The sequence below is a fragment of the Hylaeus anthracinus genome, unplaced genomic scaffold (assembly GCF_026225885.1).
Source record: "Hylaeus anthracinus isolate JK02 unplaced genomic scaffold, UHH_iyHylAnth1.0_haploid 12000, whole genome shotgun sequence".
Lineage (NCBI taxonomy): Eukaryota > Metazoa > Arthropoda > Insecta > Hymenoptera > Colletidae > Hylaeus > Hylaeus anthracinus.
In genome coordinates this window covers 1,527,653-1,546,371 of record NW_026534347.1, presented here as the reverse complement: position 1 = coordinate 1,546,371, position 18,719 = coordinate 1,527,653, and the positions used below count along the sequence as shown (strand labels likewise).

General features: G+C 34.0%; 2 protein-coding genes across 5 annotated transcripts; one reads left to right on the top strand and one right to left on the bottom strand.

Moving 5' to 3' along the window:
• Positions 1-262: 262 nt before the first annotated feature.
• LOC128890092 (SUN domain-containing ossification factor) lies at positions 263-7,803 on the top strand. Of its 4 annotated transcripts, none has more exons than XM_054148299.1 (6): positions 263-547; positions 626-704; positions 1,821-2,025; positions 2,113-2,243; positions 2,602-3,218; positions 3,306-7,803. In XM_054148299.1, exons 2-6 carry the CDS (start codon positions 646-648, stop codon positions 6,563-6,565), a joined length of 4,272 nt encoding a protein of 1,423 aa, XP_054004274.1. In that variant the 5' UTR covers positions 263-547; positions 626-645; the 3' UTR covers positions 6,566-7,803. The 4 variants fall into 4 exon arrangements, with proteins under 4 accessions (XP_054004274.1, XP_054004275.1, XP_054004272.1 ...); XM_054148300.1 differs by having other exon boundaries at positions 263-704; positions 3,306-6,547; positions 6,880-7,803; XM_054148297.1 differs by having other exon boundaries at positions 263-704.
• A 331-nt stretch (positions 7,804-8,134) lies between these two features.
• On the bottom strand, positions 8,135-18,673 carry LOC128890091 (ectopic P granules protein 5 homolog). Its single transcript, XM_054148296.1, has 28 exons — positions 18,257-18,673; positions 17,876-18,118; positions 16,635-17,789; positions 16,162-16,566; positions 15,857-16,079; positions 15,605-15,777; positions 15,382-15,522; positions 15,140-15,300; positions 14,936-15,065; positions 14,334-14,878; positions 14,096-14,273; positions 13,777-14,007; positions 13,509-13,672; positions 13,244-13,429; positions 13,046-13,169; positions 12,300-12,964; positions 12,040-12,217; positions 11,773-11,970; positions 11,567-11,698; positions 11,261-11,497; positions 11,013-11,196; positions 10,390-10,949; positions 10,150-10,319; positions 9,870-10,075; positions 9,547-9,792; positions 9,257-9,473; positions 8,988-9,197; positions 8,135-8,905 (listed from the first exon to the last, which is right to left on the bottom strand). The coding sequence occupies exons 1-28, from the start codon at positions 18,275-18,277 to the stop codon at positions 8,554-8,556; spliced, it is 7,635 nt and encodes a 2,544-aa protein (XP_054004271.1). The 5' UTR covers positions 18,278-18,673; the 3' UTR covers positions 8,135-8,553.
• Between the last annotated feature and the right edge of the window lie 46 nt (positions 18,674-18,719).

Here is an 18,719-nt window from a genome sequence, read left to right as displayed (position 1 = left end):
TTAGTCCTTTGTTCGGCCTAATTTTTCTTTGTCTAGTTATTAAGAAAGATAGTAGATATTCTGTTCTTCAAGTAAGTTGTTAATCGATTAACACAATCCAGTCTGAAGAATTGACGATGTCGAATGTTTACTCATATATTATGTATTAATCGTAATAGTATTATATGGACGTATGGAAAATCGTTAGCCAAAATAATCAGCTCGCAATATTATCGCGCATGCGTTATCAGTCAGCTGTTTTGCAAGATAAATGGTTCTCAGTCATTCTCAGTGCGCAAGAGTGCAAGATGTATACTCCGAGGAGAATGTGGTTTCCTTATACGAAATTACGTTACTGGTTAAAAAGAATTGCATGTAGGGAAATCGTTTCCCTAGCATGGTAAACGGCCGTGTAATGATTTCGTTAATTAATTTAACTGTGTCAACAATAAAGACATTTAATTGCACCACGTAAGATTTTTAGTGCAGTAGTGACTGAGGTGGCGACGGTGATGATAGGAGAAGTGGTGATAATAGCGGTAGTGTTGGCGGCAACCACAATGATATAGTAGTAAAGTGATAATGATATTGTCGAACATTCATATGAATACTTAATTGCTGACAGCAAAATTTTTAATGTCATTAGTAATGAGAGTTTCGTAAAAGATGAGGATTTGTATAACTCGTGTATATTGGACATTACTTTTCATATCGATTGCTTCCAGGCAAGTATTTTGTTTTCTTTATATTTTACTAACAATTTACACACATGCAAATACTAGAGAAGTGCCATGTGCTTAATTTTAATATTGTTGGTAAACCGGCATGTTTTTCTTAAACATAATTAAATAAAATAAAAATACGAAGCCCATTTTACTGTTCTTTATACTTGATGTTTTAAATATTGAAGGCTTTAAAGTTTCATCGATTCTTGATATATTGTATTTGGCATAAAATTAATTGTAGATTATATTTCTCCAATTTATAGTTTAAAATAGACTTCGCAAAATTTACTCGATCATTTTAAAGTAACTGTAATACATTATTTCGATATAAATAATTTAAGGTTATAATAATTGTCATAGTATTAAATTCTTTGATAAATTAATGTCAGAGTAGGTGTTATTTCAAACGTAATTAATCGCATTCCTGCGATCAGATATAAATGACAAATATAATTTTAATGATTCTGTATATTATCAAAGTTTTGGTTGCATTTTGGGGTAAAAGAGCCAAACGTCAATACTAAAGATTATCGGATTATATTTATGCATAAAAATTTATCGAATAAAACGGAGCAACAGAATTTCATTTGCCACCTGTCCTAAAATTAACTTATAAAATATATCTACATTTCTGTAAATTGTATAATAATACATTTTTTCTAGGCAATCAAATTTGTCTTTTATACTTAGTTTTTTTTTTTAATCAAATAACAAAACTGTAATATAATAATTGTTACACAGAGAAAAAGTTGAACAATATAAATAGGATATAAAAAATATAAGTTATAACAAAGCTTTGTTTTATGAGTAAAGAGGATACAATAACATTTCCTAACCCAACTCTTTGATTGTCTCCTGTATAATTTAGCATTATCATTCTGTAAAGTTGTGCACTTTCTATTGATTAAACTGAGCCTCTTTTTGAGGATCTTGATTGCAATCTTTTTAAGTACTGATAGTAGACTGGAATGGTTATCATTTCATTAGGTTTTTGATAATTGAAAATGAATTACTTCACATTGAAATCCCACTTTTTTATTGTTAAACTGAGTACCTATGTTTTTCATTCTTTAATCAATAATCCTTTAAAAATGACATGATCTCTTTTTATCACAGTGCACTCTTATTCATAATCGTAGCCTCAGAAAATGCACAAAGTACTTACTATATGTCTTTGAAAAGAAATGAAACATCTGAGATCTATGATAATGACACATTGGACAACATGGGAAGTGATAGTTTAGAATCATCCAACATAGCTATCATCAAATTAAAAGAAACAATGAAATTGGAGAGAAATTACAAGGATCATTATTATCAAGTAAGAATCCATCATATAGGAATGGCTTATGTGAAATCTCGTTTATACTTATATGTAATTACATAATTTATTTGCTTGAAAATGTAGGAAAAATTTGCTAAAAAGCCTATCAACTCTGAAACACTTGTTCATGATGAAGCAAGGAAGAAAGATGATCTGTATAAAGATGTTCATTTTGTAGCTGAGAGTCTTCCTCAACAACCCAATTTATCTCAGGGGTAAGTTTTCATTTTGCATAAATACTACAGAGGAAAATCTCATTAATGAATCTTATTACAGTATTCCTTGTCAGGTTGTCACAAAGTTATCTCCACCACTTGTTGGAATTTCTCGCACCGACGTCGGTGATACTCGCTGTTATCGATTCTCACTCCGTCTATGCAGAGTTGACAAGCTGAACAGATAGCAGTGGTCAGGTTTCTTCTATCTTCCGTGTACGTTGTCTCGGCTTAGTCCCGAGATTATTATGACCTGAAAAGGAATACTGTACTTTGGATTATGCAATGTCCATAATATACAGTTTTAAAATGTTCAATATATATTGCCTTTGTATTCATATTATTGTTTTGTTTGTAGAATTTCTGAAACTGAACAAGCAACAGTTTTGACTCTGGTAAATACGGCTGCAGCAGAATTACAAAGTTTAGTAGAACCAAAGTTCAGTTCGGAATTTTCGAACGCGAGACTATTTGCAAAGAATTCATCGTCGTTAATAAAGCCTACGAGTATCGGACAAGAAACAGAAAAGGAACAGCAAGAAATTTCATCCAGCACGCAAACACCGTCGTCGTCGATTATCGATGAAATTTCGAAAATGTCCAACAAATCGAGCGTTTCCGAGGAAGATCTATTATTATTATCGGATGCAGTTAACGAAGGAAAATCTGAAGGAGTAGTAGTAGTAAGGGCTGAAAAAGGCCCTATCATTAACGATGAATTGTTCAATCTTGAACATAAAGTTGTTAAAGTATTGCCCGACGAGATAACAAATGTCGATGAATTGGTAACAACAGCTCCGTTACTGAGCGACACGGAAGCCAATGCTCGATTAATGGGACATACCAGAGACGAAGCCGCTACAGTTGTTCTCGGTGAAGACGTCGTGTCGGTGATACCTCAGGATCCACACGAAGATATTCCATCATTCAGTGAGTGGACTCAAAAAAGACTAGAAGAGGCTGAAAAGAAAAAAAGTGAGTATCCGAATGAGTAAAATAGAAAAAAAACATGATACGTTTTCAAATGCGAAGTAGCTTGTTGATGTGCCACTATGTTTACAGCGCATCCAAACGCATCTGTTCAAAATTCCGGAGTTCCTACGCGAGGAGTTGGTGGATTGAAGATTCGTTCAAAGAATTACGCTTCTCCAGATTGCGGAGCCAAAATCGTAGCAGCGAATCCAGAAGCTCAAAGTGCCAGAAGTGTTCTAGCATATACTAGAGATGAATACATGCTAAACACTTGCACGTCGCGCATATGGTTCGTGGTAGAACTCTGCGAGGCTATACAAGCCAAAAAAATCGAATTGGCAAATTTTGAACTGTTTAGTTCATCGCCGAAGGATTTTTCAGTGTACATTAGCGATCGTTTTCCTACAAGAGACTGGAGCTTAGTTGGTCAGTTCACCGCAAAAGATGTAAAAGATATTCAAAGTTTTGTTTTACAACCTCATCTTTTCGGAAAATTCATAAAAGTCGAATTGCACACCTATTACGGGTCTGAACATTTTTGTCCCGTATCCTTATTTCGTGCTTACGGTACCAGTGAATTCGAGGTTCTAGAAACAGAGACGGAGAATCAAATCTCAAGGGATACCGATACGAGTGCGCACGATGAAGAAGATAGCGACGAAGAAGAAGGTTTAGATATTGAAATTGGTGAACCACCGAGAAATTTATTCGGTAGTGCTAGAGATGCTGTATTGAGTATTGTAAAAAAAGCAGCTCAGGTGTTAGGAAAATCCAATGAATTAAGTGGTGACAACATTACGAGAATCGAGCAAAGTATAGATAGCGGTAATTTCTTCGATAGTTCCTTTCATGATTGCACTACGCCAAGGTATAAAATTCTTTGCGATGGTTGTTCTGAAGAGAAAATCGCGAAGATCTTCCATTTAATTAGTTGTAGAGAACGACAACTGGTTCAGTTATTAAAAATTGATCTTCTAGACAAAACTTTACAACAAAGTGGATTCTGTAAAAGTTACGGCGTGGAAATTGACAATTTTTCTAAAAGAAATCTAGAGGAAGAAGATACAATAGAGAAATATAATCAAACCGAAGAAAGGTTTAATTCGACAAAGATTTTCCAATTAAAATTCTTAACGACTGTATTTAAGTTTGAGTATATTGCAGCACTGTGCAATATATTAGCGATAGAAAAAGGTAAAGTGCTACTAAATGGAAGCTATGAAACACCGCTTAATTACTTCAAAGATAGTAGTAAGGAGGACGTATCCCGTAAAGATAAAGAAGTCTACAATAGCGAGACAATTAAATCATTCGAACATACTCCATCTCTACATACTACGAGTTCAAGTACTGATAGTTATAAATCAGTGTCCTTTCAGGAGTTTCAAAAAAGTAATCAAGAACTACACAGTCAAGAAACTGATAAATCTATGGGTACGACTATCGAAACGTCGTTCAGTCCTGAAAATATAGTTTTACAAAGTAAACCTACCAAATCTCTTAGTAAAGAAGAAATAAGAAATATTTCCTCGGTTCCTATTTTGGAATCTAGCAAGGATAGTATCGAGGAAACAATTCAAGCTGAAATACTAACAACTACTCCCGCGTCTTTAAATACCGGACAACATACAATTCTAAAAGCCTCCGAAGAGCCAGTGATTACTCCTGGTACTTTAATTGAAAATCCATCTCAAACAATCGCTTCCGCTCCAATAACTACCATCGAAAATAACGAATTTCCGCATGATGATGTTGTACCCGACGTGGAGCCCTTGAATCTCACTGGTGTACAAAGCAAAGTGGAGAAGATGGAACGTCTCTATCAGGAAGGAAAACAAGAGCAACCAGAGATTCTGGATCAAGGAATGAAATTATCGTCTCAAGATTCTTTGACGTTCGACACGCTGTTATCCGATTTGAAGGATTTAGAAGGAGACGCTATGCAAATACAAAATGGGCCCGCTTCGAGTGCCTCGGTAACGCAGTCGACGATAAATAACATGCCACAGAAAGAATCTGTGTTTCTTAGATTATCTAATAGAATCAAGGCGTTGGAGAGGAACATGTCCTTAAGCGGGCAATACTTGGAAGAATTAAGTCGTCGCTACAAGAAGCAAGTCGAAGAAATGCAAAGATCGCTCGAGCGGACAGTCTCAGCGATGAGCGAGGAAACACGAAAAATAGAGGAACGGGAATCGAAGAGAGCAGAGGAAATTGTTATGTTGCGAAAAGAAATAGAAAACCTTTCGAAATCGGTAAAAAATCTTCTATACGATCGGGATAGTTGGCGTGGGAAATTATCGACGATAGGTCAACACATTTTATTAGTATGCTCCGAAGTCTTCATAATATTCTTGATTTTGTTGTATTGTCAAGGAGGTAAAAAGATCGAGGAAAAGAAAAAGCAACAAGTGACGAAAGACGTTATGCGTCGCAAAAGTGCAGACACTTTTAGTTCACACTTGAAGAAACCAAAAAAGCGACGGCCAAGTGAGATAGCTTCCAATATTACTGACACATACCGCGAGGTAGTTAATAACGATAGATCTCAAGAAACTAAGAAGGCGAAAAGAAAAAAACGTAAAAAAGAAACCATTCTCGGTAGTAATAATACTAATGTAAATAATAACACAAACACAAGCTCAGGTATACACTGCAAACTTGCACCAAGTACTGATACGGATAATGTAAAAGTAACATCGAGGAGTGTTTCGTCGATCGAAGTATCGCAAACGAGTGATTCTCAGATACAGACTTTCAGAAGGCCAAGGTCTGTCCCCGAAAACACAACCAATTGGTTCAACGATTACGTTCTTGAAACAAAATGCAATGTTCCATTATCGCTATCGAGCGATGAGAATTTCAAAGCTGGGTCTGTAAGGCACTCTGAGTTTAGTAGTTCGTGTATTGAAAATTTGAATGAATCGAGTTCATTGTCAGTGAACATGTACCCCAGAAGTGATATTTCAAGCGAAGAGACTGCTGTTGAATTGTCGTCAGACATTTCAAATTTTTATAATAGTAATGTCTTAAAGGGCTCGAAGCTAAATACTGCGCCTTTCTTCATGAAAACTGCTATGAGTACGAGAAAGAAAAGAAAAGCTCATTCTAATTATGCGAATGGAGAGCGGAGCCAGAATTCAGGTGATTCCGACGATAAATCTATAAAAATAGATTCTACTGCTTCAAAGTCATTTCCAGAGAAATTTAGTACTTACGGTGATACGACTACCGATGTTTTGTTAGTAAACCAGAGCGATGAATCTAGAAGCAGTAGTGTCATGTCAATGTCTAAAAAAAAGGACAGAAAAAGTACTGGTTTCAGAAAGATGGTGAGAAAATTTTTTTGATTGAAATAGGCTGACTAGTTCGAATTGATGAACTTTGTAAAGTTTCTATTTAAGCGTAGAGTACGTTTGATTCGAATGCTACGCTCGTATATTATTAAATAAAACGTATAGTATGAAAATATTAAGTTATACTGCGGTTAGGCTTGTATGAAATTTTGTATCAGTGGATGTAAATGTAACTATTTAGTAAGTTATTTTTATGTAGGGCAGTTTATATAAGTATGATGACTTTAGCATGGTGTATTACTAGTATCATCTTGGATTTCGACAAGACGTGCCTCCTTGGTACGGTTTTGTTTTGTCATTAATTTCAGATCCGTCGGTGATCCTGTTCTTCGTATGATTGTACAAGAAATCAATCGAACGAGGAATAAAGAAAACAACAATTAACTAATTACAAAACGTGAAGGACGAATGTAAAAGGTGGAGTTCTCAATAACTTCGATCCATACACATCTTCAATCAGTATTTCTGTATATGAACCGATGTGGATTGTTCTTTCGATTAACCCCTGTTTTAAAAGAAACAACTGATTTATATATTGTTATCATATACTGTACATAATTTATATTTACATTATGTTTATTATGATAAATAGGTTATAAAGATCTACGATAACAAAAGCCCGCGTATCGAACACCACAGATGAATTATGTGAATAAAATGGTTTTACTCAAATTATTATCTAAATAAACATTTATTCGAAGTTATTTATTCTAATAAGATCCAACTGTGGTACGAAGTCAACATAGTTGTTTTGTTGAAGTATCGATAATATTTGTTGTTCAATCGATACTGCAAGAAATATTAACAAATACAGTCTATCCTAAGTGTCGCGGTTATCATAAGGTCGTGTTCGTTATGTATTTCCATTCAAGATATCTCATGAAATATAGAAGGTTAGACTTAATATTACCAGACCGATACGCGTGCAGTACCAGAAACATAAATAATTTAAGATTTGAAATTTCCCAAGATCGATGTATCTTAAAGAAGAGTGTATGAATAAAAATTACCTTCCTCGGATGGTTTCACTATTGCACGCGATTTGGTAGCCACTTATCCAAAGATAACTACGTACTGTACTAGAAAATTATCTTAGCATTCTACAACTTTAGAGTCAATTTTTAGATAGGGCGTCATCCATAGAACACAAAAATGCAGTTTCTCGGAATAGTTCATGTGGAATTCCTATGCTATAAATTGTAGTGTGAAAAATAAAACCAATCAATATTGCAGCGATGCACTTGTTATTTTACAAGAAAAATACACTTTTACAGTGTTTAAATCCCGATATATACGCCCTTTGTAACGAAAAAGTTAACGAATAATTTCAAGTCATTTGTTTTATTTAAAAATTAATTTATACAACACTACTCAAACAAACAAAGCAGTCAAAATTAGAGGTAGTCATTATTATATTAAAAATTGTGAGAAATTAACAACATTACCACCTCTACTTAATGTTTCGTTCTTCGTCGATGTTCATTTAAAGGCATACAAAATGCATAGCAAATGTTTTACACAACTAGAACATTTTAAGCCAGTACTATTCAACATAAGCTCTGAAACTCACAAACGTTACTATGTTAGAGGAACACTGGTTGATTCCGCGATATGTGTGCGTGCACTATTCAAACACAATGTGGCGTGTATGAAGGCAAAAACGCGTGAGATCTACTTGTGAACAACACTGGCTGAAACAATTATTTTATATATATATATATATTCGTCGAATATCATTTACATCGTAAACCTGCAATGAAGATTAATATCACATGTGAATATAAAAAATAAAATTTTGTACACATTACGCTATTTGGAAAAAACTTATTTTCCAAATAGTCATAACTATGAAACTAATTTTTGGACTAGATTCATATAAAAGACACTACTTTGTTTGAATTGAACTTAAATATCTACAGAGAGAAACATTCGTAATATTTGTATAATAAAAAGTGATAGACAATATAAAATTAAAACGCCGGTTACTCAATTAAAACATGCAAATATCTTTGTTTGTAAAGTTCCGTTGCAAGTACACCTATAACTGCAACAGCATTGTGTATTGAATTTGCAGAATCTCTGATTAATCTGATCGAACGTTCGATGTCTCCTTTAAGTTCCGTATATTGTTTGCTTAGTAAAAGCCTTTCTAACGTTTGCATAGCTTTGATGGCTTCCGTACTAGGTCGAATTTCCATTGAATCATCGTCGTCTGTTCTTAAAGGTGCTACTCCAGGCGAGTGAGGAGTAAACCTCACTATTTGCTGTTCTGATTTTGATTCAGGTAACTGTGCTAAGCAATATACACCAATTGCACGACTTAAAAATTTGCACCTAAATAAATATAACACGAATATGAAACTAAATACTCCTAAACTAACAATCTCTTAATCTATTAATTAGCTCTTTAACATACTTGATAGAAAGGACAGATCCTTTTCTTAGGCCAATAGCTCCTAATATATCCCACCCTTGTCCCCCATCATCGGCCATTGTTAATAAGACACGTGCTAAACCTTTAAGGGCTTTAGCGGCGATTACGGTATTATCACTGTATTGACATTGTCTATGTACGAGTTCACAGGTTTTAGCCCATAAGAGGGGGAGTTTTTCTTCATTAGTATCCCTAGAGGAAGGAGTTCGTTTCGCATATCAGTATATAAATTTGTATTATTTACCACTCACATTGGCCTTAGAGCAGAGATCCAGTCAACCAGATTTGTAAGAAGCATTCCTTCTTCTCTGATGTCTTGACACGATGGAAGTCGTTTAAGTAAAATAGAATATAGCGTGAGAATCCTTCCGTCGGAAACTAATACAATTTCTACTGGTGGTTGGCGAGGTATCATTGATTGCAAAACCGTCAACACTGAAGCCCAAGTAGGTCGAACTTTTTCAGATACTGGTGTAAAATCAAAGAAATGAAAACAATAATTACATTAACGTGACATTAAGCAAACTTTTATCTCGCTTACCGTTAATTTTAAAATATGATTCCAATGCAGCCTCCATTAATTCTCCAAGTATAGATGGTGAAGTAACTGATATGGTTATTACTCTAAGTACACCCATGAGTATCGGACTGGCAGCTGTCCTCTTCAAAAGCCATGAGGTCCAACAGGTACGAAGATGTTCCATAAGAAGTCCACTTTGATTTAAAGCATGAAGCAGTTCCGTTATTAGCAAACCTGCTTCGGCAATTTGTTGCGATTCTGAAACAGCTAAAGAGGATTCGTACTTTTATTAATCACGATATCGTAAAAAAAAATGTTTGATATAAAAAAAATATTATACTCACTATTCATAACAGCTTCCATATCATCTAACATTCTTACTAACGTGCTAGAAAATAATTCTGGATTCGAAGATAACAAAGCCTTATGTCGAGTTGCACAACTGATCAATAGTTTTACCGAAGAACGAATATACATTTGCTTCTTCTTCAATGTAGTCGGGTGAAAATGAGTTACAGAAGGATCGTAGCCTGCTGATATCTTTAACAAACTATTATAGACAATTTACTAGAGAACATACTATATAACGTCAAGATTAACCCAATATATTGAAATCATACGTACTTATTCACAGCAATATCTATAGGATGACATTGATCTACGTCAACATAAAGAATAACTCTCGGATCACAACTCATGACATACCAATTAACTATTTGATCGTATGCGCTCGCATCTAGCAAATGCCATGAAAATTTTTCAGCTTCGGTAATTAATTGAACTGTTCGATCATTCTGAAATGTAACGTGCTTTTCGATCTACTCAAGCTCTCTTATAAAATATAAATATATTTTTTTTATTTACCTGTCTAACATTTGGCTCGTTCGATAATTTCACCAACAAATTTAACAAACAAACGTGCATTCTTGCTGCGATAGGCAATGACTGTGTCGCTAGAAAATCGTTGATCCAAACTGACCAATTCAGGCACGTAAATATACTTCCAAGAAATAAGTGACTATCTGGTAAATATTGGTCAATCACTTTTATCATAAATTCTATGTCGTTTACAGACGGATAAAAACGGTCCCATGGTAACGATAAAAGATTGCCATGAATCACATTTAAAATATGATTTTTAATTGAAGCGTGTGCAAAGTTAGTAACGTAAAACTGCCATACAAAGCAGAGAATCTTGCTGGACGCTGGCAGTGTATCGATAATAAAACGAATACATTCAACGAACATTGCTACAATTTTGTTAGCATAAGGACCATCTGTAACGATCCATGGTAATAGAACAGATCTATCATCTGTAAGTTGTTGAATCCACGCGGCAGTTGGTTCCTTTAAATTCCGTGTCCAATATGGTGCAATCCAAGGTGCATACATTTCGCTTAAGACTGGCCATATTTTCTCGCATACTTTAAACGATATAATAAAATTAATATGTTAAATAAAATTTAATAGAAATTTTAAATACTTACATTGATCTCCTAACGAACCTCTATCGGATTGAAGAGTAAGCACAACAAGAGCATGACCTACCATACCTAGAAATACCGTCAACGGTTCGTTATAAACTCTGTATTTTGGATACAATCCATAAAGACCATACTGTAACCGCTCTTGCATAAAATGTCTACACAATAATATGGCTGTATCGTGCATCTGTACAAAGTAAGAAAAGAGGTTAGAAAAATGAAAGTGAAGTATATGGAACAAACAAACAAACCTCTTGCCGAGAAAGAAGCCTTTGCACGGTAGCATAGTGGCGAATATCGTCTCTAATTTTGGTAGATTGAAATGCGAATGCATTTTTCGGTTTACCACTAAGAGTTCCTAATAAATCTCTCCAAACATCCAACGATAAGTTTTGACTTTCGCTACTTTTTAATATAGCACTCAAAACTTCGCCATAGTGTTCGGGAAATTCATGTAGTAAAACCAGTCGTAAATGATTTCTGAATAGCTGTAAGAAAATTTATATTATGGATAGCGATACTACAAAGGTGTATCGTAACTAGAATTTAACATTTACCTCATGTAAAACCAATTTTTCTTCTTCTGGATTAAAACCTATGTTACAAAGAGCGCTAGACACTAAATCTATGAATGTTGATCGCTCGCTCAACCTTGGACGTCTATAATTTAACCAGCTGCTAATATCAAACTAAAATAAGAGTGAGAATCTATTACTGAAAAATTAAACGTAAATACGTATAAACTGTATTGTAAATGATGTACTTTTGATAGCAATACGAAACACAGATCGTCGTTTTTTCCAGTAGATAATTTGACAACTGTTTGATACATTTGTAAAAATTTTGAAGCACCGCCAGCAACAGGTGTAAAGTATGGTCCAAGCAAACTGCCAAGGTTCGGTCTCAGCATTAGAGTGTTTAATAATTGTGGACCTTGACTTTCTTCGCCGCTAATAAATAACTTTTGAAACATTTACATTAATAGCGTGTCGATTAAAAATATTTTTATAGTTTTCATAGTAACACTTACTTGGCCCAATTTTTCTAGACAAGTAGTGATAGCTTGTTTCGTTGGTGGACACAACGATGCTTCTTCCGTGTAACATTCTATGAGATGATAAAATAATTTAACCCCACTTTCTTGTATTTGATTTAGCGCTGTTGTGTGTTCACTGGTTCGACTAAGAGTCACTTCATGTTCGAACATTCTATGGTAACACAAAAAATTACATACTCATATATTAATATAAACATTAATGAAGATTACAAAAGAATTGCTATTATACATACGCGATTACATGGTCTAAAAAAACGCATCCTTGAGTGACTTTACTTGGTGGCGGCTGACTCGCCTTTATTAATAAATTTTCATATTCCGCTCTATTCTGAATTATCACGTCGTCAACTCCCGCATTAACGTGAGCTTCGGCTACCTTAATCCTAATTACTGCTGGACCAGCACAATGAACAGTAGGCGGTGTTCCTAATCTAGATCGTGTTTGACCCGATGGTGCTGGATCGCATAATGCATGTAGTGTTACTTGATTTTGTATTTCTCGATAAAGTGTAGGAACTAATTCCAAAAAGCTACAATCTACCGCCGTGTGTTCAGAAATCATTAAGTTATATGTCTGTGCATACTCTGACATAATTTTAAGGTACGGCTGAATTAAATTCATGATTGAGTTATAGTTGTATAAACTATCTTTATGTATATAAATAGGCATTTTTTGATTTCGATTTAAAGATGGCGGCGGAACGGGATGTTCGTATGTAGTCAATCTTTTAAAAATTCTTTGCAAAGGGTCAGATATTTCTGACATTGCGAATGGCGTATTTACTCCTTTTCGGTATTGATCTTCTCGATCTCTGCAACATATGCGTTCCCATTCTTGGACTGCATTTATTTGGTTTTGCTGTACTGCCCAATAATCAACATATTCTAACCATGGAGTCTACTCGAACAAATGATATAAAAAATATTATATTTTTTCGTACATTTAGAGTTACCGAATTAAGAAACGTTGATATCTTACCCAATCGCCTTGAACGAGCATTACTAATTTTTGTGACATGTATTGCGGAGGTAATGCTGGTAGATAAAGGCCCGGTTCTTGCAGTCTTGGCTCTTCAAGCCACAAGCTTAACGTTTTATAAAATCTGTAAAAATATAGTTTCGGATATAGTATTTGTCCCCAAATTAATTATACGAGTTATATTTGAATATTACACACTTTGCCGCGTTAAAATAAAATGTTCGTCGCTCATCAGTAATTGGTTTCCCATCATCCATATCTTTCTCTCCTTTCAATTGAAAATATGTGGTAGTGTCGTGAAGTCGTTTCTTTAATTTCTTAAAGTAACTTAAATTAATCATCCCTTCAAAAAATTTTTCACCGATTCCTCCGTGATCGATAATTCTAAAAAGATAATACATCGTAATCGAAGTACATACGAGACGTGCCAAATTGAAATATGTCTTTGTTATGCAAAACGAACCCTGACGTCGTCGGAACTCTGGCAAGAAATAAAGCGAAAAAATTTTGCCATAAAAGAGGAAGAATAGGATGACCCATAGGAGTATCTAGTGCTTGTTGAGACCAACGATATATAAATAATGCGTTACCACCGAATGGTTGCATTTTTACTGTGATACAAGCTCGCTAAAATAACAAATACTTTGTAGAAAATAGAAGCACACAACATGAGTAATATACATACATATGTATTTAAATGTTACAAATACGGTATATGTGGTAAGGCATACCTTAATAGCAGTATCCAATGATATTTTAGACTGTGCCGACAACTCTCGTAATATTTCGCGCCACAGTCCACTCTTAATCTCTCTATTGTATTGTTCAACTGTCAGTATTTGATGAGCAACCCAAATGGATTGTATAGATCCACCTAAGAGACTCGTCGAATTTGAAGAACCGGTAGCCCAGTTGAAAAATGATCCGAACGATGCTACCACGTTCCGATTAGAGGTGTTATTCTAAACATAGTTAATTGCATTATAAACTTCTTGAATTTTTATTAAATTAAACAGTAGTAAAGTTGTCAATTTAAAGGCTTGGTCTTACAGAAAAAAGACTCTGAAACATATTGTCAACTGTTGCTCTTGCTTCCACATGAAAAAACGCAGCACTGATCACTGTGTCCATCAAATACATCACACTTTGATCTTTATTCCAGTCTGGTACAAGTACCAATACATTCAACCACAGGTATACAAAATTCTTTGGATTTTGTAAGCAATATCTATAACAATAATCAATTGTTATGAAGCGACGAATCATTCAACGAAAGATGATTATTTACCTTTTATAATTAAATAAATGTGAATGTATCATATTTGAAAATTGTTTCAATATTGTTCCGGGAAATTCAGTTGTTATCAAACTTTTAGCCACGTTCATGTAAGATTTGTCGGCCGCAATTAGCGACGTAATTAAGCTACTAAATTTCTGATTTTTTATTAACGAGTCAACACATTCCAAGAACAATGGTATAATATGATGTAAACATACAAGGATTTGTTCGTATTTACAATAAGACTGTAATATTTGTAATTGACTGAAACCTTTCGAACATATCAATGGTACAGAGTGACCCCATAATGTCATAACTGTCGCTACATAACACGCTATCGGTTGTTTCTCTCGTGTACCGATCATCAAAGTTTCTAAAGATGAATCAGAATTCATATCAGGTATAGAAGCAAATGCTTCTGCGAGATTCATCAGCGAATATTGACAAATTGCATCACTTTGATCGAGTTGGTGTAATCTCAGTTTAGAAATCATTTCCCATGCCCATAATGAAAACGCATGTTCGGCATTCTGAGGTCTTATCATCGACGAAACCTATAAATTTCGATTTATTATAAAGAAATTCAAAAATTCATTTAAAATTCAACCTACCTGTTTAACACCTTCAACTAATAAAGATGCAGATTGGTTAGGGAAATCAGGTACATACTTCATCGTGAGTTCAACAATTAATAATGCAATACGTCTATGTAATTCAATGGGGAGATGTAAACTACCGTTCCTGCGATAAATATATAAATTAAAGAAAAAATTTTTAGAAAAAAGATTCAGATAAATCACGAATTATGTTTTTACTTATCAAAACCCCAATTCAAGTGGGTAAGAACTAAACGAGCTAAGTAATTTTCGGTTGATGTCAACGAGTATCGATGTAGCCACTCCGAAAGAATTATTATATCTTGTTCTTGTGGAATCCATTTATCTATTTTTAATTCGGTAAATAAATATAAACTTAGCTAGAACGAATAAATCCGAAGTTAATTTAGACATTTAATATTTACGAATAAATGTATAACAAAATTCGCTAACGAAGGTACCTTTCCAACTGATACAAAGTTATCTTTTAGTTTGTGCAAAATATCTGAGAGAAGCATTGGGTATTTATTTGTTAAGTTTGACAACAGAGATCGAGCATCTTTTGAACAAGAGTCTTGTGTTTTTTCACTGAGAAATCCAATCTGCAAGATAGGATTACAATTGCAATATTTAAATAATTATTGCCCAGTACTTAAAATGTATAAAACGAAAATTTAAACATACTTGAAATAAATCGATCGTTGTTGCTCTTACAAAATCGTAATCTTTATCGATTCTTGCCATAGCCATATTAGCAAAAGTTGTTAAAAGGTAATATGATTCATCTCCTGGCATATTACTTAATTTTTCTTCAAATTTTTTACGAAGTTGTGGACAATTTAATTCATTTTCCCAGTCTTCAATGTTATCACAATATTAATATTCATATTTGAAATTCTTATATATTTATTTTTCTTATCGCGGAATTATACTTACCTTGTACCTGTATACTAGAAACGTGTATGTCTGCTTGTGCAGATTCAGTGTGTAGAATATAAAAGATCTGCCACAAAGTATTTGAAGATATTAAATGATATGGAACAGCAGCTAAATATTGCCATGCGCCTAAACGACGCGAAGAAAATATGCAAAGAATCGCTCTTAGAAAAAAACAGTCGAATTCCACTTGAAGTTTTAGCAACGTTGATTCATCCATAACCTATAAAAATACAGTTTAAAAATTTAATAAAATGATATTTTTACTATCATATTACACCATTATTATATACAAAAATGATTACCTGACTTTTATCAAATACCTCCCACTGATCACTGGCGTATTGAACGATATCTCTGATTAATGCACTTAAGCGTTTAGCTAATTGTCTATATCTTGGGGAATCATATGTTTTTAAGCCTTGTTTTAAAAGTTTAACAATAACTGTAAAAAACGCGATCATTCGTAGCATATGATGATGGGTAATACAATTTCCGTTTTGATGGTATCTATCATTCTGACACTGAATGTACAATATGTGTTCAAATATTTTGTTAAAAGGGATTTGATTTAACAAAGAAATAAGATCATTTTCATATAAGTTCGCTCCGCTATTAGCTATATCTTCATCTTCTTCTCCTTCTTCGTCTAACATTACCCAAACAGTATCACCGGGACTACACACTACATCTTGTAACGACATTTGTACCTAATTAAAACAATAAGTGTTATCATTTTATATTTAAATTATATTATGTATTGTGATCATTTAAGTACCTGCTCAAGAAATTTATCTCTGTCTTTAACTGGTAATAGAATAATAGCCAATGTAGCTATTATGTGATCCAAGTATGGATCATTCAATGGAGATGAACTTAATTTACCAAAATGTGGCGGCACCGGCAACTGAACATAATTACACGCCCAATTCATTACACCACCAGGGCATCTTAAAATATGATTCAATATGAATAAATGATCTTGCCATGTTGCCACGCGCAATAAAATTGCCACTAGCTTTGTAAGCCAGTCTCTAGTATCAGTTACGAACTTTCCATCTTTTAATAACTTTCTTTGAAAATTAAACAATATGGTAATACACATTCTGAGTTCCACTAATTGCGGTATTATTTGTAGAGGTGTGTTTACTGGCATTAGATTTACAAGTGTATTTTGAGATAGATTTGTAAATTCTTTACAAGAGATACATACTCTTTGTATGTAGTGTTCAATTTGTAATCTTAATAATTCAGCCTCGTAGCAATACAATGCTTGGGTATTATGCAGCATATCTTTTATGGTCGATAATGTTCGCGTGAGAATTACCAATGCTTGTTGATTAAAATGTGCAATGGAATATTCGTGCGTGGCAGTAACTGGATTTCCGTCTTGGCATTCCCCTGCTTCCGTAATATAGGCTTTCTCCAAGCACCATAATTGATTTTGCGTTTCTCTACAAGTTTTTTTTAAAATTTCCAACTCATGCGAGTTAATGATTAAATGATTTCTTACACGGCGATAGCTCATTAAAAGCTCATGTAATCTATGTTGCTGTCGAATTGCGCTACTTTTCAGTTGAGTTTCTGTGAATTCTGAAATAAACATATCAATCAAAGATAACTCTTGGTTATTGTACAGCGATGCGAGCTGGTTGTCTGTGAATGGTACAATTTCTTTAATAGTGGTACGTATGCCATCTGTGATATCTATTGCAGTGTCTGGCTGGTCTTTTATTTGTTTATCACATGTTAAATTTTTTACATCTGATGTATTCAATGTAGCTTGCTGTGTGTTTGATGTTACACTTTTATTATTAACAACTTCATCATCAGGCACAGCATCTACTAAGTGCATTGTAGAGACCAATGTCTCAACTGTCTCCTCTTCTTCTTTCAAGGTGTCTACAACTGCTGATATAGAATCAATTTCATCCTGAAATTATTTTAAGGATATATGTTACAATTATTTAAACAAAAAAAAACAGTATAGCATTTCTATAAGTATATCTGCACTATTACCTTGTTAATTGGTACTTCTAAACTATGGGTTGCTTCTTGGATAGCTCTTTCTATAGTCTGTTGTTCGTAGATTTCAGTGTCAATCGAAGCTGAATGTAATTCACTTTCCATATTTTCAATACCTACACCCTTAGGAAAATTTGTAGGTGATTCACCCAGCAGACACTCAAATTCCTCCAATGTTGGAGCATCTGGTATCTGTTGCTCTATATTGAAATGCTTAGTTTTGTTCTTTTCTTTCTTCTAGAAGTATGTATGTATATATCATTATCATGACACGATTAAACTTGTATATAATAATAAAACTATTAATAGGAACTATATAATTAAGTTACCCATTATCAAGAAATTTATGAAATAACAAGGAAAATAAATGTTTACCTGTCGTTTTAATACCTCCATACTTCATAAATATATGTACAGAAGTAGAAGACGAAAATTTCCGCGACCTTCTCTTTACATACGAACTACAAATATGTTACATAGGACGTAAATACAAGGTATAAAGACATAAAAGAATTGTTTATCATGCAACAACAAAGTTCTGTTGTGCCATTTTATGTATAGACATTATTACTATGAAATCCATTGCTGTTCTTTGTATATAATTTTTTTCTAAACAAAAAAAAAGAAACACCGATCCGTATTTCCAAAATGTTCTTTTCTTTTCTTACGATACGAACATTGTTTTTATCTTTTTAGACAAGCAAGTATACGTTTGTGCATAATATCCCAACAAATGAAAACAGTTAAAAAATAGCTGTCACATTTGGTGCACCCAGACAGGTCATCGCTCACTGAACCGCTCAGTGAGCGGGTATTAGTGGCGTCATCGGTGGCAAAA

Coding starts and splice junctions, on each gene's coding strand:
- LOC128890091 (XM_054148296.1), bottom strand. CDS start 18,277: ATGGAGGTATTAAAACGACAG. Junction 17,790..17,875: donor TAGAAGTACCAATTAACAAG/GTAATAGTGCAG, acceptor AAATAATTTCAG/GATGAAATTGATTCTATATC. Junction 13,673..13,776: donor CATTGGATACTGCTATTAAG/GTATGCCTTACC, acceptor TTGTTATTTTAG/CGAGCTTGTATCACAGTAAA.
- LOC128890092 (XM_054148299.1), top strand. CDS start 646: ATGAGGATTTGTATAACTCGTGTATATTGGACATTACTTTTCATATCG. Junction 2,026..2,112: donor ACAAGGATCATTATTATCAA/GTAAGAATCCAT, acceptor TTGAAAATGTAG/GAAAAATTTGCTAAAAAGCC. Junction 2,244..2,601: donor CAACCCAATTTATCTCAGGG/GTAAGTTTTCAT, acceptor TTTTGTTTGTAG/AATTTCTGAAACTGAACAAG.